Source organism: Rattus rattus, chromosome 4 (assembly GCF_011064425.1).
Source record: "Rattus rattus isolate New Zealand chromosome 4, Rrattus_CSIRO_v1, whole genome shotgun sequence".
Taxonomy (NCBI): Eukaryota; Metazoa; Chordata; class Mammalia; order Rodentia; family Muridae; genus Rattus; species Rattus rattus.
In genome coordinates this window covers 29381240-29406875 of record NC_046157.1, presented here as the reverse complement: position 1 = coordinate 29406875, position 25636 = coordinate 29381240, and the positions used below count along the sequence as shown (strand labels likewise).

Sequence of the window (25636 nt, the reverse complement as noted above, 5' to 3'; positions counted from 1 at the left end):
TTAGCAGGACCCAGGGCTTCCCCTTCCACTGGTGCTCTTACTAGGATATTCATTGCTACCTATGAGGTTAGAGTCCAGGGTCAGTCCATGTATAGTCTTTGGGTAGTGGCTTAGTCCCTGGAAGCTCTGGTTGCTTGGCATTGTTGTACATATGGGGTCTCAAGCCCTTCAAGCTCTTCCAGGTCTTTCTCTGATTCCTTCAACGGGGGTCCTATTCTCAGTTCAGTGGTTTGCTGCTGGCATTCACCTCTGTATTTGCTGTATTCTGGCTGTGTCTCTCAGGATCGATCTACATCCGGCTCCTGTCGGTCTGCACTTCTTTGCTTCATCCATCTTGTCTAATTGGGTGGCTGTATATGTATGGGCCACATGTGGGGCAGGCTCTGAATGGGTGTTCCTTCAGTCTCTGTTTTAATCTTTGCCTCTCTTCCCTGCCAAGGGTATTCTTGTTCCCCTTTTAAAGAAGGAGTGAAGCATTCACATTTTGATCATCCGTCTTGAGTTTCATTTGTTCTAGGCATCTAGGGTAATTCAAGCATTTGGGCTAATAGCCACTTATCAGTGAGTACATACCATGTATGTCTTTCTGTGATTGGGTTAGCTCACTCAGGATGATATTTTCCAGTTCCAACCATTTGCCTACGAATTTCATAAAGTCATTGCTTTTGATAGCTGAGTAATATTCCATTGTGTAGATGTACCACATTTTCTGTACCCATTCCTCTGTTGAAGGGCATCTGGGTTCTTTCCAGCTTCTGGCTATTATAAATAAGGCTGCGATGAACATAGTGGAGCACGTGTCTTTTTTATATGTTGGGGCATCTTTTGGGTATATGCCCAAGAGAGGTATAGCTGGATCCTCAGGCAGTTCAATGTCCAATTTTCTGAGGAACCTCCAGACTGATTTCCAGAATGGTTGTACCAGTCTGCAACCCCACCAACAATGGAGGAGTGTTCCTCTTTCTCTGCATCCTCGCCAGCATTTGCTGTCACCTGAGTTTTTGATCTTAGCCATTCTCACTGGTGTGAGGTGAAATCTCAGGGTTGTTTTGATTTGCATTTCCCTTATGACTAAAGATGTTGAACATTTCTTTAGGTGTTGTAAGACGCTGTCTTAATGATTAACTCAGAACTCAGTTTCCCTAGCCAATCAGGAAAAAAGTTCAGGGCCACACAGGTGTTGTTGTTGTTGTTGTTGTTTTGTTGTTGGCGGCTTTTTTCCTAGTCACAATTCTATGTTTACAGAATGAGCCCCAGGATCTCTCCTTGGGGTCAGCTCCTTCCTGCTTCCTCTCCCCTCTTTCACTCCCTTACCACCTCAGGTCTTTTTGCCTGGTTGCCTAAGAAGTAATAGCAGGATGGTGGCTGGCAGCGGCAGTGAGAACTGTTTCCATTCGAGCTGTGTAAATTACCAAGGCTGCAGGAGTAATGGGAATTGTTTGACCTGCCCCCTTAAAGCAGTAGGGGGCTTGGGCTGGGTTTCCTCAGTAAAACCTTTGTCCATTTTACAACCCAAACACCTCTGTGGGCTCTAGAAGCAGCCCCTGGCCTGCCTTGTCTGCCTGCTCCACTCTGCTATTTACTGCTCCCTTCTTATTCCCTCTCTCCTTCTACCCCTCTCCCCATCTCTCTTTCCTGGGCTGGGAAGAAAGTTGGCGCCAGCCTCCTTAAGGGGATGGAGAAACTGGGGCATGTCGTGAACGAGTTAGTTCCCTTAAAAAAGAAACCCTATACTGGGAACTCTTGCGGGGCACTATTTTAATTCATCGTCTCATTGGGGAAAAGTCGATTAAGAATTTAAAAAATGGGGCTCAACGTGGTTAAGAGCACTGACTGCTCTCCCAGAGGTCCTGAGTTCAATTCCCAGCAACCACATGGTGGCTCCCAACCATCTGTAATGAGATCTGATGCCCTCTTCTGGTGTGTCTGAAGACAGAGACAGTGTACTCACATATATAAATAAATAAAATCTTTAAAAAAAAAAAAACAAACCCAATGATCTGGAAAGTTGAAAGGTATACTTTTTGGTAAGGTGTTTTCTCTAAGAATCACTGCCTGATCATGGTCTTATTTCAAATCTGTTAAAAAAAAATAAATAAATAAAATAAATCAATGGGTACAGGGTCCTGATAGGAAAGGTAGGGAAGACTGCCTCAGTAGCAGAAAGTTCAGGGCTCTGGATGCAGCCCACACGGCTTCCATACCAGGCATACAGGTTGACAGCCATGGGCTGTTAAGTTTCTGGATCACGGTCTCCTCAGCTGTAGAGATCATGGCTCCCTACCTCACAGGGCTGGTGTGCTGATGGGAGCATTCATCTTATGTGAGCTGCAGCTGTCTCTGGAGCAGGAGCAGGAGCAGGGCCGGGGTGGGAGGTGGGGGCAGGGTGGGGCGGGACCGGGGCAGGGGCAGGGGCTCTCTCACCCCCCTGCTGTCTCCAACCGTACTTATCCTAGCTTCACCTCATGAGTAACAGCCCTTGGGCTTATTAAGTTATTATAACAGGAGCAGAAGTTCCCATAGTGTGTCAAAATTCTCAACTCAGCCTTTTAAACAAAGATATCTTGTGTAAGAACGTTAAACACAAACCATGCTTAAGGCCTAAGCTTATACGACTTTCGAGTTTAACCTTATCCCTCACAGCTGGAAACCTTAACATTTTGAGAATCTCAAGAATAAGATTATGAATCCCGTTTTCAGTCAAACCATTTCCTTCTGGGAAGATGGCTCTGTGGATAAAGTGGAGTTCAGACACCGTTGACCACATAATAAAGGCACACGGGTGTCATAGCCTGCCTAGAACCCCAATTCTCAGGACAGAGAGATGGGATCCCCAGGGCAACTGGCTAACTAGGTTCAGTAGATTTAGCAAATTGGTGAGCTCTGGATTCAGCGAGAGATCTTGCCTTGGTAAACACACACACACACACACACACACACACACACACACACACATACACAGAGAGACAGAGGCAGAAACAGAGAGACAGAGATGCACTCACATATGTACATGTGCACCCCGTAATACACTCAAGAAAAAATTATAGATATCTTAACTCTTTTGTGACCAATCTACTATTGTTAGGGTTCCTTCTATCTTTGTGACCCATAGTTTTATCAGCCTCAGGAACTACCCTATGATATCATTGATAAAAGACTAAAAAGTTTCTAAGAAACTCTTTGGCTGGGTGTGGTGACACATGCTGTTAATCTCAGCACTTGAGGGGCAAGGAGCATATGGATCTCAGTGAGTTTTAGGCTAGCCCAGTCTCAAGTCCCAGGACATCTGGTTACTTAATCAGAAATCTTGTCTTAAAACAAAACAAAATAAAACACAGGGGGGAGAGGGGAAGGAAGGAAGGGAAGGAAGGAAGGAAGTCTTTGAAACAGTGTAGCGTCAGAAGCCACAAAAATTGTATAAATGGCTGTTGGCATTATGTTTGAACACCCTTCTGTCTTGAGCGGTTCATACTCATGTGTTAAGTGAGTAATGTTTCTCTAATTACTTCTATCATTATTATTATGCTAATATTATTACTATTATTCTGGCATTGCTGTTCTAGCAAGCAGTAATATTCTCATGCTTACGCTTAAATCTGTGCTAACCCTTTCTTATAAGCCACAAGGAATGGCACTGAGAGGGGCGCGTCTACTCAGGGAAATACTTGCTGCTACACAAGCATGAAGACCCGAGTTTGGGTTCCCAGAAGCCACACAGATGTGTGCCCAGCACAGCAGTGTATGCCTTTTGCCACCCAGTGCTGGGGAGGCAGACACAGGAGGATCCTCAGGGCCTTACCCTATTGGTGAGCTTCAGAGATTTTTTTTTTTTTTTTTTTTTTGGATCGTGTTTTTCTGTGTAGCCTGGCTGTCCTTGGTCCTTGAACTCTCTCTGTAGATTCACCTGCTTCTGCCCTCCTAGTGCTGGGATTAAAGGTATGTGCTACCACTGCCTGACTGAGATCTAGGTTACATGAGAGACCTGTGTGAAAGAAAATAAGGTAGAAGGAAATCGAGGACATTTGATGTTGACCTCTAGCCTCTACGTGCATGTGTGCAAGTACCCCAAAGTGGCTATACTACTACTACTACTACTACTACTACTACTACTACTACTACTAATACTAATACTAATAATAATAATAAGTAAACAAAAGTTCCAACTCTACTTCACATAAAAGTATTGCCGCGTGCCCATGATGGCATGGTGTTCAACCACTGTGTGGTCATTGGAACATTGCCTGGAATTCATTTTGATGTCTTTGTTTGATAAAGGAGTTGGTCCATCTTCCTTATTTGGTAATGCTACAGACACATCAGTTGAAGGCAGAGAGTGATGCCTTGGTTTGGGCAGTAGCAGAAGAGTGTATTGGGATGTGTGATTGGCTTTGTGATTTTGAAGAATCGTTTAAAGAACCGTAGCTATAGGGATAACTGTGGAATAGGGGAACGGCAGATTTTGGTCACGTCTTAAAGGGTGGCTGATAGTGTGTTAGGCAGCTGGAAAGGCACTGCGGTGAGAATTGTGCGGGGACTGTGGACCTGGACAAAGATGCAGCCCTGTGAATCATGGAGGTGGAAACCCCAGAATTCCATCACCAGCAGCAGAGAGAAGTGGAAGACAACGCTGAAATCGAGCTCTACACAGTCCTGGCTGACATGGCTTCTTTCTCTGTTTCTGCTTGGGATAATGTCCTACTGCTGACAAACTTAGGAAGGCAAGTTTACTTTGAGAATAAAAATTTCTGAGGACATAGGTGAGGTTTGGGGAGTATGGGAGAACTAAGGTTTTCAGGAAACATTTCGGTGCTAGGATTGATTCATTAATAAGGAACGTTCCCCCAAAGAGGAACTCGGTTTATATCCAACAGCGTTGTCCAACAATGTTCTACAGGACCACATGGGATGCTACATAGCCATGGATACGTAACTTCTGACAGCGAATGGAAGGATGGTTTTGTCTGTCCCCCTGCGTTCACACTCACCGACGTAGATACTCACTGCCCCTGTGTGGCCTTTCCATAGTTCTCAGCCCCTCCATACCTTGGGCTCCCCTGTCCTCACTGTCAGTCCCTAGACAGGGCTCTACCATTGTTTCGATGATGAGGTTACCTCCTCGTGCAGGAGGAATCCTGATAAGACGCATCCTTCAGATGAGGATACATCCTGAAGAGCCCCGGGTCTTCCAGCAGCACAGCCGTATTGAGTGCTTCCTCCGAGTGTGATGGGGGGTCAAGCGCCAGTTATTCTCACCGTGGCCATTCTCCCAATTTCTCTCACGACAGGATTGCAGGGGAAGGCAGTATCTCCACGAGGGTCACGAGTGGCTTATGGGACTTCGGCTTGGATCCCTCTGTGACACACCATACTTCGTGGGAAGATGAGAACGTGCCGAGGAGAGCAGCCTATGCTCACACTGCTTTGGCTCCTCTTAGCCATAGCAGGCTGCCTGGCTGATTTGAGTGAGTGTTTCCCTTCCGTCCTCAGCCTGCCCCACCGCCCCGCAGAAGAGCAACTTTATCCTAATGTCAGCTGAAAGCCTGAAGCAGCTTAGAGTACTTGGGAGTACAACATCACTACCTACCTTCGGGCTGTACCACAGTCAGATACCCCAGATAAAAAGTGATCAGAACAATACCATATTGGCTATGGTTTTGTATTTTAGTAATGTCAAATGTACGCTGGTAGGTAAAAGAGGAGGAGCATTAAAAACACCTGATTGTAGTTTGCATTGATTGTGTGAGCAAAGGGTAGCCATCGGTGTACTGTGTGAGCATTACAAGAATGCTGAGTCAGGCCTTACCAGCCTCAGTTTACAGAAAGGACAGAATTACACAGTTAAGAGGCAGCAGCGCTGGATTCAGTCCAGGTCTGTCCAACTCCGGAGCCCGAACTCTTGCTTTTATACTGCATTACCACATACGTAGCACGGGAACTTTCTGGAAACAGGTGGAGTGGCGAATGGGCATGGGTAGTTAGGTTGCTAGGGGAGGATTGGCTTGCCTGGGTGCTGAATTCTCGATGGCTACCTGGGTGCCATCTAGAGTTTCTCAAAAGGTGGTGGCAGTGGTGGGGGCAGTTTCTTGGGGGGGGGCTCAGTTCATTGCTGCATTGATGTTCTTTTTCCAGATGAGGTTCCTCAGGTCACGGTCCAGCCCATGTCCACTGTCCAGAAGCTCGGAGGAACTGTGATCCTGGGCTGTGTGGTGGAGCCACCATGGGTGAACGTGACTTGGCGCTTCAACGGGAAGGAGCTAAATGGCTCGGATGATGCTCTCGGTGTCCTCATCACCCGTGGGACCCTTGTCATTGCTGCCCTCAACAACCACACTGTGGGACGATACCAGTGTGTAGCCCGGATGCCTGCGGGAGCTGTGGCCAGTGTGCCAGCCACGGTGACACTAGCCAGTGAGTGTACTTCTTTGCCACTCTGTGGGGTATGGTCTCACCCTCTCCCACTCTCTCTCTTTCCCCCGTCCCTACCCCATGCTGTTAGTCATAACATTAAAGGGGCCCCAACTGCTGACATTTGTCAGGGTAACATGGTGGCCGCTCAACACTCTTGGGGGGCTGTGGTGTCTTGGAGAAGCTCTCTTCTGAGTAGGGTGATATGTGGAACAGGGAGTGAACTGTTCTGGGGGCCCAAAATTGACACCACCTTTCCACTTGGTCACTTGTTTTAGTAAGATATGACACCTGCTTCCTGGCCACTCCTTACCCCTTTCCTCATTGTCAGAGTGTTTTCAGTCAGGGTTTTAAAAGCAGGGCTAAGGAGAGAGTCTGTGCACTCCAAACTCGGCCTCAGTATATTCCTAATGCCTGGAATTTAAGTTATTTAAGTTTTCATTATAATTTGTATGTGCACGCAGGTGTGAGAGAGGAAGTAACTGCAGGTAGGTGGACCTTGTGGAAGTGAGTTCTCTTCCACCTTGTGGGTCCGAGGGGGGAATTGAACACAAGCTATCAGGCTCAGGGCTAGATGAACTTACCCACTGAGCCACCTCACCAGACCCTAAATATAAATTTCTGAACAAATGCCAAGTTCTAACAAATGGATAAGGAGCAGAGAAGGAAGAGAGGACGCTCACTCAAAACCCACACTCTGCCTTCTTCCTCTTTCTCTAGTTTCTTCTTTTTAAGGGCTCTCTTTTCTTCTATTGCTGCTCTCAGTGTAAGAGAGTTGATTGACGTCATTGTAGGCGTTCGGCTTGTGATGTTGAATTGATGTTTTCTCATCTCTATTTTCTGTGATTATTACATTAAAAGAACATACGTCCCCAGGCCAATATATGGAAGCCAAGAGCTAAATGGCCCCCAGCCTCCCTCCCACCCACTCTCCATACACAAGGAGATAATTCTGGTTGACTCAGGTTCCTTGTACTTCTTGCCACAAGGTCTTAAGTGGGACATAATTTGTATAAGCAATTTAAGTATGTATTATGAGGATCCAATTAAAAAAAGTGAGGGTCAAGTGTCTTGATAGTTGTAGCTGGATGAGAAGCCTCACCTGGGACAGGTAATGCGAGTTGTCACTCTGCATTCCTTACTCAAGTTGTTATGTTAGGCCATATGGTACAGGACAGTGATCAACACTTGATGTACAATGGCCCATGCATCAGGTGCTTATTACCTGATTTCCAGTCCATCGTTCACAAGTCCTTCATGACAATTACTGTTCACATGGTTTTCTGAACTCAGCAGAGTAGCCTTGGTACTCATTCTTGTCTGCTTAGCTTATAGCCAGGAAACAAAGAATTCCTTCCATCTGGGCCTTTTCCACATGAAACGTAGGATGCAGGGAAACTTGTCAAGACTTTATATGTTTGGATATGAGCTTTGAGATTCCTAGGGCTTATTTTCTCATAACTTAATAGTATCCACTTATCGTTGATAAGCTTGCTTTGGGCTTCCATGTCTTGATCACCATTGGGCTTATGGGTGATGTGGTTCTAGGAAATGAACCCTCCCACACCATAGAGCCAAGGGAGAAAACATGTGCAATCTGGGTCTATCGAAGTCAGCTGAGATCACTGAGGTGCGTGAGTTGTAAGCCCCAGAAGGAGAGTGTCAAGGAATCAGGGAGCAGGAGAGCAAGGGCGAAAGGCTTCACCCTGTCTCTGGTTCCAGATCCCTAAATGAACATCAGTGTGGGAGAGTGAATCAGGGCCGCTGCTGGTGTTCCTAGTTTCTTAGGAAATATCAAGTTCTACTGCCTCCTGAGGGGCCAGCTTGACCTTGAGATATATTTCTCCCCATCCCACACAGAGCTACTCTCTTTCTTGGCAGAAAGAATGCCATTGACTCTGAGCATCAGGTCTCTATTTGCAGGCTAAGTGCTGGACAGAGTCTAGCGAGGTGCTCTCCTCTGGCTGTGCTGGGATGGGGAGTAGGAGATGTTGGAGGCTTAGAGGAAGACAACAGAGATAGGTAGGAGTCATCGCATCGTATCGAGAGTGGCCAAGATCAGAACCACACTTCTTGGCAGGAGACGTTCCCTACTTCCTGTTACCAATTTTAAAATTATAATTGTACATAGGAAGTTTGGAATATGTAAAAAGCAATGCGACCCCTAAGTCTGCCATTTCACACAACCTTGGTTGTCACGTTGGCATAAATTCTTCCAGTTCTTATCCATACATGTGTATTTATGTTATTGAGTGTAAATCACCACCTGTCAATAAAAAAGCCTATGGCCAATGAGCTGAGGCAGAAATAGGAGGTGGGACACTGTCAGAAGAAGAGAGGATTCTGGAAAATAGTGAGAGAATTAGAGGAGCCACAGGGAGAGATTGGAGATGATGGACTGAGGAGACAGATGGAACCCAGCAGGTAGATGGGAGACTCAAAGGAGATGTGAAGGGAGAAGCCAGCCAGGACTGAAGGAGAGAGAGGTAACTACCCAAACTGTAGACATGGAATAATTTCAGTAGGTTAAATAACTTGTAAGTCAGTGAGGGAAGGAGCCAAAGCTTATGGCCGAAGCGGTTAATAATAATTAGCCTCAGAGTCATTGCTGTTGGGAACTAAGGGACCAGGAGGAGAAATGGGATTTAAAAAAAATTGTTTTAACATTTGGTCTAATATGAGTAAATAATACAGTTCCTATTCTTATCTTTCCCGTTTGGCCCTGTAGGACACACATTTTCCTTGGGCCATGTGATAGATAGTTCACCTCTCTGCTTCAGTGAATATAAAATACCTAAGAGTAAAGCACGAAGGGTCTGGATCCTAAGTGGGTGACCAGTGAGCTTCTGCATATGTGTTTAACATATAATATCATGTAACCATCACTCTCACGCGCCCCATTGTGTCCTTAGCTACTCACTTATCCTCTCCCCTACAGTAGCATTCTTCCATAGTGGACTGAAGTATTTCCTGTCACTGGTCAATTCATTCTTTCCCAGTTGTTTATTATTCCAAGTAAGATGTGCCTTTCAACGTGTATGCCTTCAAGGAGCCTCTAGAAGAGGGATTCTGTCTGCAAATGATCAGCGTGTGTCTGCAGACTCTGAGGATGCTCTCTAATTGTCTATCCAGCCTGAACCTTTCAGTGTTTGGAGAAAGGGGAGTTGGAGAAGAGGTGGTTTAGTTTGGACCTGTCTGATTCAAAATATATCTGTGTGTGAGGAGATTCAATTTACCGTATTTATTTAAAAAAAAAAATTCCTGGCTCCTGCTTTCTCTGGTGCTTGAAAGGCTGTGTGGTTGGCAGAGAGGGCCTGTGCTGAAGTGGAGCTGGTCTCAGTTGAAAGCCAAGAGCTTGTCATTCAGACGTGAATCCGAAGTGAAATGTTTGAGTCTGACTAGAAAGAAGGGAGAACCTGGGGGAAATGGGGGGTGAGCAGGTGGGGTGGGTGTCCTTCTGAGGAGGGAGTGGGAGTGGGGTGGAGCTGCAGCATCCCAGGATTGAGGGAGGGAGCATTGGGCTGCTAGGAAGACTGGTGGGGGCCAGAAAACGGGGTGCTATCTTTGGTTTAATGCCACTGGAAAGTCTGGCCCAGACTCAGCAGTTAGATTAAGTTTCTTAGAGCACATTCCTGAGCAGAATGGATCTGTGTTTTGTTGATTGGCTGGTGTACAAGGAGACCAGTCTCTATAGATGAGATTGCCATTGACACCCTCTGCGTTTAGAGGCAGGCAAGGCAGGAGCGTGCGTTTAAGACCTCCTTGGGGGCCTTCCTTCATACATTCATCTTCACACAAAGCAATGCTGTGTAGCCTGTCTGGCAGCGTGTCTCATCTTGGCTTCTGTCTAGGGACCACGGAGAGCCTTATAGGGGAGAGTCAAGGATCTGAATCAAGGATTCAAGGATAAGGAGGCCCCTCGAGAACTCTCCTGGGCCAGGCCTCTGCTTATCCTGTGTTGATGCTAGGAGGTAGACTTCATCCTGACCAGATAGCATCAGCTTCTAGATTTTGGTAAAAATAGAGTTAGAAGTCAAGAATTCTTCAAAGAGATTCACCCATGTTCTCCCCACCTGCCCATGCTTTGTGACCAGGAACCATTTTACTGTGCCCTGTGGAGAATTTTCTTTCTTGTTTGACTCAACAGTTCTCAGCCTGTGGGTCACAACCCCTTGTGGGTCAAGGAACCCTTTCACAGAGGTCATCTTAAAGCCATCAGGAAACACAGATATTTTCATTATGATTCATAACAGTAGAAAATTACAGTTATGAAGTAGCAACAAAAAAAAATCATTTTTATAGTCGGGGGTTACCACAACAGGAAGAACTACATTAAAGGGTCAGGGCATTAGGAGAGAACCAGTGGTTTAATCTAACCTTGCTTTTTGGTAATGTTCTACCACCACTAAAGCCTTACTTCAGATCTCCTGGTTAGTCTGACACTTGATATTTAAAATGCCTTTGACCCCAAGCTTCTTTCTCCCTTCCTTCTTTCCTTCTTTCCTTTCTTCCTTTCTTCTTTCCTTCCTTCCTTTCTAAAAACATTTTATTACATGACTACAGTTCCATATGGCTCAACCAATAACTCTCACTCTGCTCCAAAATCAACAGCAGATAGCTGGGGGACTCCAGACCTCTTACTGGCCCCCAGTTTCACCTGTGAGATTCTCAGCACTGCGCTTTGGGTACTCACAATGGCTCTGAAAGGAAGGTCCAAGAATCTAGTAGTAGTTTAGTCCGTGAGGCTTAGCTGGTCTTTAGGTATGAGCCAAAATCCTTAAGAAGTAAGATCTAATGCCTGTGAGGAAGAATGAAAGCTAGGAGGCAAAGAAAGGCACAGCAAACATCCTCCTTGTATGTCCTGTATGTCCTGTATGTAGATTGCCAGCAGGAGGTGTGGTCCAGATTAAAGGTGGATCTTCCCACTTCAAAGATCCGGATTAGAAGTAGGCCTTCCCACTTCAAATGATTTGATTAAGACAAAGAAAGAAAGAAAGAATCCCTCACAGGTGTACCTAGCCATTTGGGTTTCAGTTAATTCCAGAAGTAGTCAAGTTGACAACCAAGACTATTCATCACACCTTCCCAGAGGGTAAAGGTACCAGCCTCATGTGGCCTCCTTAGCTTGGTCCCTGTAGGTTGTCAGAGGATGCTTGGGACAGTTCAACAATTTCATTAAGGCCTTTGTGTTACGAAGTTTAACTTGTTGATATTTTATTTGCCTATTGCATCTTGATTTTTACTTTAAATTCACTTTAATACTTATACTATATTTACTAGTCTCTTTAATCCCCCCCCCACCCTTCTTTTAGAACAGAGAGGTAGAGAGGCTAAAAGAAAAATAGTATGCAGGCTAACAAACGATGCCAAGAACTTTATCTCCAGCCGTCACTGTGATGCTCTTCCTAAAATATGTTCTACTGCCTCGATTCGTTATCTAGCCCCCTTTAATTTAGCTTCTTCCTCAGACACTCACTGCCTAACAAATTCTATCCCTAGAGACAGCATTCAGTAAGGCAACAATGAGAATCAGTGAGGCTATCTTGGGAAGCTTCGGACCATGACTTCCCCAGTGCTGGCTTCTCCATGTGGACATTTTGAAGGCTGGTGTCTTAACTTGGATGTGTTTATCATTTCCAATACTTCACAGGAAGAATCTGGTCTCAGTTATTGAGGACCTCTCTGTCTAATGGAGAAGATGACCTTCCATTTGGCCCTCTAAGTTGTCCGACAGAGAGATGTGCCCAGGTTTTAATGGGGGCTGAACGATTAGCAATTCTTCATTTCGATTTGGGAGGTGGGATTACTGACAAAAAGACTCAGGAATTGAATCTTAAAGAATGTGTGTGGCTCTGCCTTTGTCTTTCGTGTTCTAAACCTTTACATGCCACGCTCAAGCCTTTAACAATTGAGTCCGGCTGCCCACATGGTGGACAGACCTAGCGACCATGTCTGGAAGGACCAAAGATTCAAATCTTCCATAGTGAATACTACCACTTTTTTTGTTTGTGTGTGTGTATGTGTTTGGCCTGCATGTACATCTGCATACCATGTGTATGCCTGGTGCCCACGGAGACCAGAAGAATTACAGATGATTGTATGGATGCTGGGAACCAACCCTGGGCCCTCTGGAAGAGCAGGTACTGCTCTTAACCACTAAGCCAGCTCTCTGCCTTCCCTCCTCTGTCCCGCTGCTGCCACACCACCACTACTCCGTTAGTCGTTCAGCTTCTGTTATTTTAGACCATTCTCCACGCTGTCTTTGACTTTTTACCTTTGAGGAATGTACGTGCTGTGGTTCGGAAGAGAGTTCTAAGGTTAGGGTTTTCCCCCCCTTATAGTAGCATCCCCAAACACACACCGGTGTGGCACAGTCTGGGTGTGACTCCCCGAGAAAACAAGGAGCCGGTTGCTCCAAACTGAAAACAAAATGTGTTGTCGCTGGGCTGACTCTCGGACTCCTGTATAAGCCCTTGTTTTGGGATGAAGGGAGTCAGAGGAAAGAAGAGTTGGGGGAGAAAAGAAAACACAGGTGGGTTTCTCAGCTGCCCCAAGAAGGGAAGGCAGTCGGGCAGCTGAAACCAGGGCCGGGACAGCTCCACAGGAGCCAAGACTTGGAAAGGGAGGACAGGCTTAGTTTGAAATTTACCGCTTTTAGTGGTAAATGATGTGTTTGACTTGGCCAGGTGAGCAAAAACTTCATCCAAAGATCCTCAGACCCAGGAGGCCCTAAGCAGCTGACTCTGTTAATAAAGAAATAATAAAAATGCCTGCAGCTCTAGGCAGGAGTCACAACTAATTTCGTCTCTTTTTAGGTAAATAAGGCATGAAATGATAAGAATTCTCCCTGATATTCCGGTAGACTCTTCAAACGGCATCGGCTCAGCACTGCTCTTGTGTAGCCTGGTTGAAGCACCCCCACAGAGCTGTGCTACTAATTCTGCACAGAGCATCTTCCTTAGGGGTGGATATCTGCCCGGGGCAGCCAAGGTCCAATTTCATAGTAGGCATTGTCTACCAAACTGACCTCAAGTCTGTGATACTCTTACCAAGAATACATTTAAAGATTCATGGCTCCCTTCCCCCAATTCTTTGTCTACTCGGCAACCTATTTACATGCTCACATAAAACCCCAGGTCTAAGCTAAGAGAAAAGGAGAGGGCCGTAAGACGCCCATGGTGCTGGGGATGGGCAGGTAGAGCATGGAGTCATCTGTCTCCAACCCACCAGACCACAGGGTGGACGGCTGCAGCATGGCGCCTACAGGATGAAAAGGGACAGTTGAGTGAGTTGATAAGTTCCTTTACGCTCCGTCTTGGTCTATGTGAGAAAGTTTAGTGATTTCTACTTGGGCCTTACTTTTAGACTTCCATCCATTTTGGAATGTGGTGAGCAGTTTGGGAGCTAGAGAGCATATCTGAAAGTGTCATGACAAAAATGTAAGCAAAACAAAAACAAACAAACCAACAAAAAGCCCAGTATTTTTTTTTTCTATAAAGAAAATAGTGCCAAGTCTGGTGTTGTTGTTGTTGTTGTTGTTGTTGGTGGTGGTGGTGGTGGTGGTGGTGTTGTGGTGTGTGGTGTTGGTGGTGGTGGTGTTGGTGGTGGTGGTGGTGGTGGTGGTGGTGGTGGTGGTGGTGGTGGTGGTGGTGGTGGTGGTGGTGGTGGTGGTGGTGGTGGTGGTGGTGGTGGTGGTGGTGGTGGTGGTGATGGTGGTGGTGGTGGTGGTGGTGGTGGTGGTGGTGGTGATGGTGGTGGTGGTGGTGTTGGTGGTGGTGGTGGTGGTGGTGGTCACGGAGTGGACTTCAGGGTCACAGGGTACAGCTGGAGCACCAGTGTGCTGCTTGCAATGGCCGCACCCAGCGTAGCCCTGCCTCTGCCTTGTTTGCATTCTCATCCCACCCCTTCAGCTTGCTGGTTCTGTGTTCAAGACTCCCTAGTTCAAGACTCCTTAAGTCTGGAGTGGGGTCTCCCCTCCCCACTTTCCTTAGCATCCCGAGTTCACTGCGGAGCCCTCTGATGGCACAGTCTTTGCCTAGAGGGAAGCAACCGTCAGGATCCATATCTGTGTCACAGCAGGCTATCAGTGAAGGTTTAAAGAGAGAAATTCTTTGATCTGGAGAAGACTGAAAAGAACTGCAGTCAGTGAACAAAGATGGCGAGATTTCTGTGCCAAGTGTTAGGTATATTAACAGCAGAGCGGAATGACTCAGATGTATGAAAACATCCACAGTGAGACCCATTACTCTATATGCTAACTTCCCAAAAATAAGAACTAAAGGTCAGCCTGGTCTACATAATGAGTCCCAGGACAGTTGGGACTCTGCAGAAAAACTCTGCCCCACCTCCCACCCAGAAAGAAGGAGAGAGGGAGAGAGGAGAGGGAGGGAGAGAGAGAGAGAGAGAGAGAGAGAGAGAGAGAGAGAGAGAGAGGGAAGAGGAAGAAAGGGAGGAAGAAAAGAAAAGGAGAAGCTAAATTTCACTTTTTAAAAACATGAATTATAAGAAATAAAATATTGAAGGGGTAGAGCAGAGGCTAACTCTCCTGCACATTTGTGCTAATTTTGGCTAATCCTAATTTCACAATGGGGGTGGGTGGGTGGAGGGTGGTGTGACATAAATAGAAAGAATGAAGAAGAAATTTGTAAAAAAAAAAAAAAAAAAGAAAAAAGAAAAGAAAGAAAGAAGGTTGATAATGCAGAAGGGTTTTAAGAAGAACAAACTGAGGGAAGTCAAAAGTGTAAAGGCTATTAAACCAAACGGAGGGCTGGCAAGATGGCTCAGTGGGCAGCCTCGCTTGCAGGCAGGTCTGCCACTTGAATTCAACCACAGCTCTTACAAGCTGGTGGACGATGACTTCTGAGAGCTGTCACTGTGGCACATAGATGTGTGTGTGTGTGTGTGTGTGTGTGTGTGTGTGTGTGTGTGTGTGTACATATGCATGCACGCGCATGCGCACCAACTCAGTAAATAAATACACTAGAAGAGATGGAGACTTTCACTGGAGTCAAGAGAAAGCCAGTGTTGGTGAGAGCAGCAGCCCCCACAGTTGTGTGGGAAGAAAGGAGGGCCACGTGAACCCCTCTGTCCCCAGGACAGTGGTCCTGTCTCTCCAACCTGGAATTCTGTCTACAAGTGCCTGCTCAAGATCTCTGTTCCCTTCAGAGCTGCTTGGCTCCTGTTTTCACTCTCTTCTCTCTCCCTGTGCTGGCCACCAGCCCTGTCAAAGACCGTGCTGGGATCCAGCTTTGCGTCTGATGAGTCCAGACCACCAGGATTTACATGAATTTTCTCATTGCTGAGTTTGTATTTATGTTTATATTTGGATGATCAGAGAAGTATGTGTGATGTGGGTTGTTGGCAAGTAAATCTTTCTCTCCTCTCTCTTTCTTCAATGTATTTTTTTCCAAACTCTCATCGGGTCCAAAAGAAACTGCAGCTCTGTGGGCCAGCGCTACCTCACAGAGGCACTGCAGCCAGATAAATGACTATGGCTGTAGACGTCTCTGTGCATCTGGCTGCCAGACTCGGTGGAGACGTGGCTCCATCTTGGACTCGTCTTTGAGGACTAATCGCATTTCATGTTCTCTTATGTCTTTTAAAAATATTTTTTAATTGGTTCAAGCCAAAAAAAATTCCTCAAGCCTTAAGCCAGTTTGTTGCAAATCGTTTAATAACATTGCAAAATAGATTCTTTTTTTTCTTTCCTTCCCCTCACACGCCTGCCTCTTTGTGCCTTCTCTCTCTTGTCTTAACTATGATTTTTCTTTTTCTGCCCTTACTTCCTGCCCTCCAGCATCTTTCGTCTCTCCTCCATTCTTACTTAGCCTTTCTACCTTTCAAACGTGGGAAGTCACACCTCAGCTGGAGGGGGTGAAGGGACAACAACAACAAGGACAACTAATCTGTTTGGCAGATGCAAAAACTTCCCCCCACCCATAGAAACTGGCTTTTATTTGAATAAAAGACAGCATAGCATTCTGTGCCTTCATCAGAAAGTGTGTTTGAGAAATTTCGTGTCGTGTTTCCATGGCTGTCAGGAAAGAGTTTTGTTTGGAGCCAAAGTTATTTGTCCAATTGGATTGGCAGGGGGAAAAAAAATCCCAAAGAGAGCAGACATATTTATCCACTGGTCTGATCTGCCAAGCAAGGCACAAAGCTGGCATCTACGGTTTCCTCTTCGAATTGTGTGCAGCGTGCGGCAGCCTGCCTTAGACTGTTGGTGGTGGAGCTGAGGAACGTGCCAGCGACACCACTCTGGTGCATGGCTGTGTCCTACCTTATGTTGACTTTACCTATCTCATCTCAGAAGGCCCCACTGTCCAGGACCTATCTGATTTCCTTTGCCTTTTCTGTAGGGCCTGGTGTGGTTCTGAGTACCCGAATGGCTGGGTGGGGGCATCCTTGAGGCTTGAAGGGGTGGAGCTGTACTGAGTGTCTGCTGTAGAAAACACTGGTTTGGACGAGCCTTGTGAGTTACGGTGGTGTTTGGCTTTAGTGGTCTGTGTGCCCTGGCTACCCACTGGTAAGTGCTTACTCATTTCCTCAGACGCTCAGCGTCTGAGAGGCCTGCCCAAGCCTTGGTAACCCCAGTCACTCTCCAGGTGCCAGGTTCCCTGAGCTCACAGCACCACCATCTGCAGTTTTAATTGGTCCCCTGTCCTTAGCAGGTGGCTTTTGTGGTTTTTCCATTTGCAAGGTACTTTTTCATTCACAGATAATTCGTGGGTGTAGCCAAGCTATTGTATGTGTCTCAGATGACTGAAGGATTGAGTGAAGTGTGTGACCCTCTGTCCATTAGTAGAACAGTTTAGGGCGCAGGAAAGCCCAGTACTGACTGAGGCCACTTACAGAGGGCTGTGCCATGTCTTCACTGCCACACCTAAGTCCTATGAAGCTGTGAATCGGGGATTCAGCCAGAGAAAGCACTCAGTAGCTCTACTTGTCGATGGGCCATCCTCCAAAGTGACTGAGGTGCAGAAAAAGACCCCAGGGTCATTACGTCACTGAATAGTGGCGCCATCAACACAGGCTCTTCCCAAGCTCGGTAACTCAGCGTAGACACAACACGCCGCCGCCACGGGGCAAGCTGGGGCTCGGCGGCCATGAGAATTGAGGAATAGAGTTGACAGCAGTAAGCCCAGGAATTTGCCTGTGGCCCTGGGGCTGCTCAGCACCCCAGCAGCCTTGCCAAGTGAGCCCCATGCAGTGCCCACAATCTGGTGGATCTCAGCCAAAGCTCAGCAGATAAGTGCAGGCTTGCCCCCTGATCTCTGAGAACACAGGAGGAGAACAGGACGAGACCGTGTGATAAATGCCTGCATGGAGATGGGGTGCCAGTGACTCCTACAGCATCCAGGAAAGGTGCCGTCTTTGATTTACCATCTGGTAGAAGGCTGAGTGAAAAACCCTTTGAAAAGTGGGGGTTTGGGTTATGCTAGAAACATGGAGCTGAGAGCCTAGACACTCCATAACTGGACATTGTTACAGAGTAAGTTTTTGGAAAGAGGTAAGTCTTTTAGGATTTGACAGTTTGTATTGAGGGCACATAGGCGTATTCCTCTAAGTATTGTAATTTAATTCACAATTCTAATAGTTATTGTTGTTGTTGTTATTTTGGTTTTGTGAGACAGGCTTTCTCTGTGTAGCTTTGGCTGTCCTGGAGCTTGTGCTCTGTAGACAAGGCTAGGCCTCAAACTCACAGAGATCTACCTGCTTCTGCCTTTGCCTCTGCCTCTGCCTCTGCCTCCTGAGTGCTGGGATTAAAGGCATGTGCCACCTCATTCACTCTACTTCTTATGAAGAGCTTCTTATTTAGGGCAGAATGAGGAAGACTAGACAGTGGTTATGAAGTTCAAACAGACTCAAGATCAAATGTGCCCGTATGTGCTTATGTGCTTTCTCATATGCGCCTCGCCAGGTAGGAAGTGCTTGTAAATATCTCTCGTATGCTTTCTGGTTTTCCCGTGGCCAAGAGAATTTGGGCCTGGCATTCCCTTCAAGTGGAAAAAGGAAGTGTAGACTGCATCACACGGTGAGCATTTGGAGAAATGTCTATGGACAGTGTGCATCGAGGCATCTTACAGGACTAAAACGTTGCAATACGCAGCTTCCCTTTGGAAGCCGGGCTTTTCAGAAGAAGCAACCAGGTAGGACTCTGTATAGAGCTCAAAAGGCGATGGGCTTCCTCAGAAAGTGCTGTGACAGTAAGGCATGTCAGTAACCTCAGATGCGAGCTCAAAGACCCGAGCTTTTGACCTAGCGAGACCAGAGGAATGAATGGATCTGCTGGGCACTGTAATGAAGTAGGTGGAAGACTGAACAGAGAGAGGATACAGGAGAAGGAGGGCAGGGAAGGTAAGAGAGTAAAGCTGAAAAAACATTCCCACAACACATTTCTCAAGCACACAGACAACAGGCAAGGACAGGTGTGTGTCCTATCGAGCCATTTCCCATGAGACTTGAGCCACCAACAGAGGCCTGCTAACCCCATCTGTAACTGAAGGCCTGCCCCTTATTCCCAGTGAGGTATTGCTGAAGCCCCGGAAACTTCTCTGCAGTCTTGGCCTGGGAACAGGGTGCTTGCTCTGCCTGCTGATAACAGACTGTTGTGTTATTATTGATCACGGAGTCTTCTCCGTCTCTGGCCTCCTTCCTAGCCAGAAACACAAGGGACAGGGCCCCGATTTTTACATCATTCCTCACTTCATTACTCCACCTCTGATCCCTTAGTGAATTCTTACTGCAGCCGCCAAACTGGGAGGGGTGGAAATGGCAGCTAAGACTTCAGCTTAGGAGGCACAAGGAGGGGACAGCAGCAAGGACCAAACCGCTGCTTATTTGTTTTGAAGCCAAGAAGCCTTGCCTGCCAGTCAGCCCTTGTGAGGAGTGGGGCACCCAGATGGGGTGTCCAGGGCCCTGCCCACACGGGCTGTTGTGCACATGTTGGCATCAGAACAAAGGGAGAGTTGAGTTGCATGGCTGACCAGTGCCCAGCGTCATGCCTCCCTGAATGCACAACCTTCTGTTTCTGCTCTAGCAGTCGTCAGAGGGTGTAGCGAGAGCCAAGAGGGGCGTAAGGGGGACCCAGTGTTCAAGCACTTGGTGGTGAGGTGGGTGCCTGGTGGGGCATGCACTTCGTGCCTGGATGAGCCTTCAGTTGAAGGGGGCAGGAGCCGGGGGACATTATAATGGAGATGGCTTTCAGGTGCCAAGCTCCTTTTGGTGGTTCACATCTTTCTTCAAAACAATCTGCTAGGTTTAAGTATATTGTTGCTCGGGGCCATTTTCCTTGGAATGATGTAAAGAAAGAAGACGTGGGTGTGGGTGGGTGGGGGTTGGGGGGAACAACTCTTGGTGGGGTAGCTTTAGATTTATTAGACCGTGGAGAAAAATGGTCCTCAGTGCCTGAGGAATTTTCCAGATGCTTCTCAATTCCCCAGTTGCTCATACCTCACTTTGTGGGGAGCTTCCTGACTTGGCAGGTACAAGGCGCCCTACCCTGGAGGAGGATTAGGGCCTCTGCCTGTTTTCAGTGAAGTGTTTTTTAAAGGAGTGGCATTCCCTGTGTTCAGCTGGGACATAGGTCCAGGCACCCCCTTTCCTATAGTTCATCTTCTTTCTCTCAGAGTGAAACTCATCCCTTGTCCTAACCTAGAGGCTCGGCCAAATCAGGGCTACACAATTTACAGGCCCCAGCGCAAAATGACAATGTAGGATCCTTTGTTTGCACCTTGCTAAAGATTTAAGATGGCTCAGCAGTTAAAAGTGATAGCTGCTCTTCCAGGGGACCCCGGTTCAATTCCCAGCACCTACATAACCTGCAAATCAACTCACTACTGTCTGTAACTCCAGTGCAAGGGGATCAGATGCCAGCTTCTGACCTCCCAGTTACCAGACGTTCTTCTTCCAAAAATAACTGCTCTTGGTTACACATTTCATTTACATGAAATGTTCATGGAACATATGTGTTAGGGCCTTGTCCTTGAACTCGCAACACAAACCAAACTTTTTGAGAGAATTTGGGTTCATAGGCCATGTAAATGGGCCTCCAACTTGTGAAGATATTAAGTCATTGAACATCTACTGTCATTGTGGGCCAAGACCCAAGTTAGACTTAGAGGACATACATGACCAAGTCATGGCCCTGTCCTTAGTAAGCGAACAGTTTAACACTGATGTGAAAGGGACAATGATCTTTTCATAAAAAGCAGTGGGCTTTCTTCTCTACCATGGCCTGACTTACAACTTCTAGAAAGTTCCATTAAGTAGGAAGCTTCCTGGACCTTGCCTGGTGACTTGATCACCAGGTTCCCCTGTGATGACTGGTTTTATTTTGGGCAGTTATTTCTCATGTTTTGTGAGGAGTCTTACTTCTGCCTACTTTTTTATCTTTTCTGAGTGACCCATGGAAACAACACTGAAGGCCGGTAGAGTCTTGTAGTGAAATTGTAGGAAGCCCAAGGCTTGGATACTAAGTCAAGTTTGGAAGGGTCTGCACTTGGAGAGTGGACCTCCTTGGCTTCCTCAGTACCATATTCAAAAGAGTGTCTGGGTAAAATTTTTTGTCCCTTTCTTTGTATTCTATTAGCTTCATTCCTTCTCTTAAAATAGATCCAGCTACAACCCTGAAAACCACGTTTCCTGTTCAGAATGTGGTTTTGTTGTGGAGATGGCTCAGCTTTTCAACAGCATCGGTGATTTGGCCCATGCAAAGAGATTTGTTTTTTAGACACATGGATTGTTTAGGAAACATCCTGCCCCTGCTCCAGATGGGTCTTCATCCTCTTCCGTTTTAGATCTAGTCATCTCACAAAGCTGACACAGAAGAAATAGCCGCAGGATACCAGAGAATGCTGAAGCTTGTGTTGGGACCCTCAGCTCCTCTTGGATTCCACAGCAGGGTACCAGCTGGGGTGTCCTTGGAGATCCTTTGTCATCTAGAAGAATCATTAGGGTATCCACATACCAAGGACAAGCTTTGGCTTGGACAGGGATTCTGAGAAAAGGGGTATTTGTGAGTGGCAAAATGCATGACTAGAAGTCAAATCATGTGTCCAAGCTGACACCCTATGTTCTGCTTTCAGATTGCCTTCTTCTGCTCTTTCTAGAGATCTTCAGAGAGCTCTTTGCTCAAGACAGCTTTCTCCTGGTATTCTAAAAACTCTCTGGATAGCTCATCTCTTGCAGTCAAAAGCCCAGTCTTTTATTTTATATATCACTTCAGCCTTTACCCCAGGTTCTACTTTGATTATCCCATACATTAGCATCCCATTGTCGCAGCCCCTTGAATCTTAGAGACAGCAAGCACAAGCGCAGACAAAAAGATAGCTGGAGCCTACCCTGAAATTACCATTCTGACGACTCCTGGACCTAAATTAGCTCTATCCCAGGCTAACCTTGAACTCGGGAATCCTCCTGCCTTTGTAAGCATAAACAAACAAAAAACCAAACAAACAAAATTTAGCTGTGTGGGATCTTGCCTTGCAATATCACCATTCCCTAAATCTCTTTATCTGCTTCCTTAGTATCTTTCTACCACTGGCCCATAGTTTAGCTGCCTCTGTTCCTTTAGATCTGTGAAGCTCTTTATACAGTTAATATTGCATCCTTATGTTTTGCATAAGAAATTATTCATTCTCGAACTCACATTTTCAGTGTTCTTTCCCACAGCCTTAAGGGCCGTCCTGAAGGTCACAGCATTCTACCATTTTTCTGAGACATAAACAGGCGTTCACACCCCAGACTTGTGCTGTCTCTGATTATCACAGAGTCATTAACCTTGGCAGAGGGGACATTCCTCAGAGAAGGAACAAGAAAATATGTAGACCAATATACAAACAAGCCTTATGCCAAAAGCAACCATCAACATTCATGGAGGCTCATGCCCTGCTGGCTGTGTTCCGGGACAGAAAACCATGTCATACTGTCCCTTACATGGACATGCCAGACTTGGCATTCACAGAGTCCCACCCATTACCCCAAGAGAGTAATCATTAGAGACAGTAGACCCTGAGCAGTAGAGTCTTGACTATGATCAAGATTGATAACTGAGTCATTTTTCACCTTTTGTGAATGTATGAGAAGAACCTGGGAGGCTGTTCTTGATGGAACTGGAGAAAAACATGAGCCTTTCTTTTCATCTTTCTCTTCAGTCTCCATTTATAGAACCTTTTTACAGCTGTGCTTGGACCTCTATGCCCTCACTATGACACATATCTAGGACAGCCATGTAGGACCAGCTCCCTCGTAGGGCTCAGTGTCACTGAAGAAACTGTCTCTTTACCTTCTAGCTGGGTTCTCTGTGTCTTCCCAAAGTTATGTTCATATACATCTCAAGTTAAACTACATCTGGTGATGAGGTTGTGCAGACAATCCTTATAAACCTGCATACATCTTCAGAGGCCGAGAACTGTCTCAGCATCCTCTCATGTCCCTGAGTGAATGCTGAAGTCATTTATTGTGACTCCCAGCAGGAACCAACACTGTTGTTCTCCAGCCAGGTCTAATAGGAACCTTCCTTTCTCTTCACAGATCTCCAGGACTTTAAGTTAGATGTGCAGCATGTGATTGAAGTAGATGAGGGGAACACAGCTGTCATTGCCTGCCACCTGCCTGAGAGTCACCCAAAAGCCCAGGTCCGGTACAGCGTCAAACAGGAGTGGCTGGAGGCCTCTAGAGGTAAGGAATGGGCAGGAAGCCCAGGAGAGCTGGCTTCTGACAGCTTTCATTTTGTGTCAGCTGTTGCAACCTCCCTGAGTCCCCATGATAATGTTGACAGCCCCAGCCTCAGGCTAGCCAGCTGTCCTGTCCTCTGACACTTGGCTCTCAAAGATCCTAAGGGGGCAATTCCATGATGAAGCTCCTCCGTCCTGTCATGGAGACTTAACTCATCTTGTGGGGCCCTGGAAGGTGTTGCCAAGCACTCAGCACATGACTGGCTCCTGATTCTCCCTGTTCAAGCCCCTGTCACAAGGCATGTAGAGAAAGGCTGCCTGACAAGCCCAGAGTCCCCAGAGCTTCAGCGTTCCCTGGTGGGAAAGGATCTTCTTCCACATGGCAAAGCAGTCAGCAGTCTTTTGGTGAGACTGCACAGCTATCCAATTTCCTAGGTACTGTGGCAATCTCAGCTCTCACAGCTCCCTGCTCCGACCACAGTGAGCATAATGGCTGTCCTAGGAGAGGCCACAGTGGTCCACAGTGCCAAGGAGGCATATGTCCTTCAAAATGGAGTCAGCTTACCTCCCAACAAACTTACACAGAAGGCCAAGTTAACCTAACTTGCCCTGGCCTTGTAACTCAAAATGCATACTTCCCATATTATAGACTTTTTGTTTTGGTTATGAAAAGAGTATATTTTGTGATTGAAATCTTCAGGGAGGGGGAAGAAGCTTGGAAAAGACAGAAAGCTGCTTTTGACATGTGAGCATTCTGGTCTAACACCTCGGGAATAGCAGAGGAGAGATAAGAGAGGACAGGAACTCTAATCCTGGCCCAGCAGAGGCTTGGCAGCAGCCTGGGGCAAGACTCACTCTATTGGGCAGTTGCCTAAGCAGCTCACACCTGGGTGGCCCAGCAGCAGGCAGGCACCAAGCTTGGTGACACCCCAAGTCCCAGGAGGGGCCACCAAGACAGAGCTCAGAGCTGACTGAAGGCCAGCGCTCTGCCTGCCAGGAAACTGAGGGCCACCCCTGTTGCTGGGTTGTCCAGAAGTCTGCCTCCTGCCGAACAAACCCAAAGCTGTGCTTCAGCCCCACCCACTCACAACAATCTTGGACTTGTAGCAGACAAAACCTACCAGGCCATCGATGAACAGTGTGGGGTTTCAGTGGCTGTCACAGACAGGGCAATGGCTAGGGGTCAGGCTATTCCTCTTCAGTAGAAGGATTTCACTAGGAAGGTGGCTTAGAGTGGGGACTGTTGCACAGATGGGTAGGAAATGTTAAAGTCAGGTGAACTCACCTCTTCCACACTTGTGTGGCACAAAGCTTAATCTTACAGTGTTTTAGCAGCGGACATTCTACCCTTTTATAAATGGATCTAAGAGGCTGACTAACTTCTCAGGATCACGCCTTAGCCTGTAGACCTAGAGCTCAAGCCCAGATTGACCCCAAGGCGTGCCTCCTTTCTACCCTCCCCTAGCTCCCTTGAGAGTAAGGTGGGCATCACAGACAAGCACTAACTCAGGGGCAGTCAGCCAAGCAGCCAGGACACTGTAGTTAGGCACTTCTTTACTCTGGTGCTCCCCACATGGTACTAACTCTTCTCTCTCTGGAGAACAGCATTTCAGGCTTTCTTTGATTCTGTCTTGGACTGTAAGATTCTGGGTCCAAACTCACCTCATCTTGCTTCTCCCCTATCGTCTCCACAGACAACTACCTGATCATGCCGTCGGGGAATCTCCAAATTGTCAATGCCAGCCAGGAGGACGAGGGCACGTACAAGTGTGCCGCCTACAACCCAGTGACCCAGGAAGTGAAAACCTCTGGCTCCAGCGACAGGCTGCGCGTGCGCCGTAAGGACCAGGCTCACTTGTCAATTACCGGGTATTTGTGGATAAGGCCCAGCAAAGCTGGAAAGTGAGAGGAGGATCTGGGGATATGGCAGACCAAGTTCAGGGTCCGTGAGCCCAGAGGAAGAGCAAGGACAGCAGCCCAGCCTTGCTCGTCACCACAGCTCACCACTGTAGAGGGCAACTCATCTCGCCTGTGGCTCCCTCCATGTTACTTTGCAAGAGGGGATAGGCTTGCTGGGTAGGAATGTGGAGCAGGGGCTCCCTAGTATATGGCCTCTGGGCCTACCTTATACCTCTTACTCCTAAACTGTACCCTATGTCTTGGTAGATTTTCTCCCAGAGCTAATGGAGCAAAACTTTTTTTCCTCTTCTTCCTGAGGAGAAGTAGAGAGTCTCCAAAACTTTATGGGCTCATGGGGCAGGCTCCGTGAGGATAGCAGTACACTGGATAGATTGTACCTTCTACCTGTAAGGAAGATGGCCGCTTTCTACACTGAGCACTGGAAAGAACCACTGATCTGTGTTTGGGGACTTTGCAAGAAATGTACACCTTTCAACAGTGGCTCCTGCTCAGCTTGGTGGGTTTCTCAACCTGTAAGGGACACGCTCCCCTGGATGGTGAAGTCAAGTAAGGGCCTAGCAGATCCTGGCACCTCACTTTGTCTGCAGGCTTAGGGTACACTGCCTGCAGTCAAGCAGGAAATGCTGCCCACGCCA

At 47.0% G+C, this 25636-nt stretch overlaps 1 protein-coding gene across 2 annotated transcripts in view; it reads left to right on the top strand.

The window, feature by feature from the left end:
* Positions 1-5359: 5359 nt before the first annotated feature.
* The window catches only part of Boc (BOC cell adhesion associated, oncogene regulated), a 37487-nt gene continuing 17210 nt past the window's right edge, over positions 5360-25636 (top strand). For both annotated transcript variants that reach the window (XM_032900234.1, XM_032900233.1), the window contains exons 1-4: positions 5360-5462; positions 6130-6408; positions 22939-23085; positions 24776-24919. In XM_032900234.1, the coding sequence (XP_032756125.1) occupies positions 5381-5462; positions 6130-6408; positions 22939-23085; positions 24776-24919 (652 nt within the window). In that variant the 5' untranslated portion in view covers positions 5360-5380. The remainder of the gene's footprint in view (positions 5463-6129; positions 6409-22938; positions 23086-24775; positions 24920-25636) is intronic.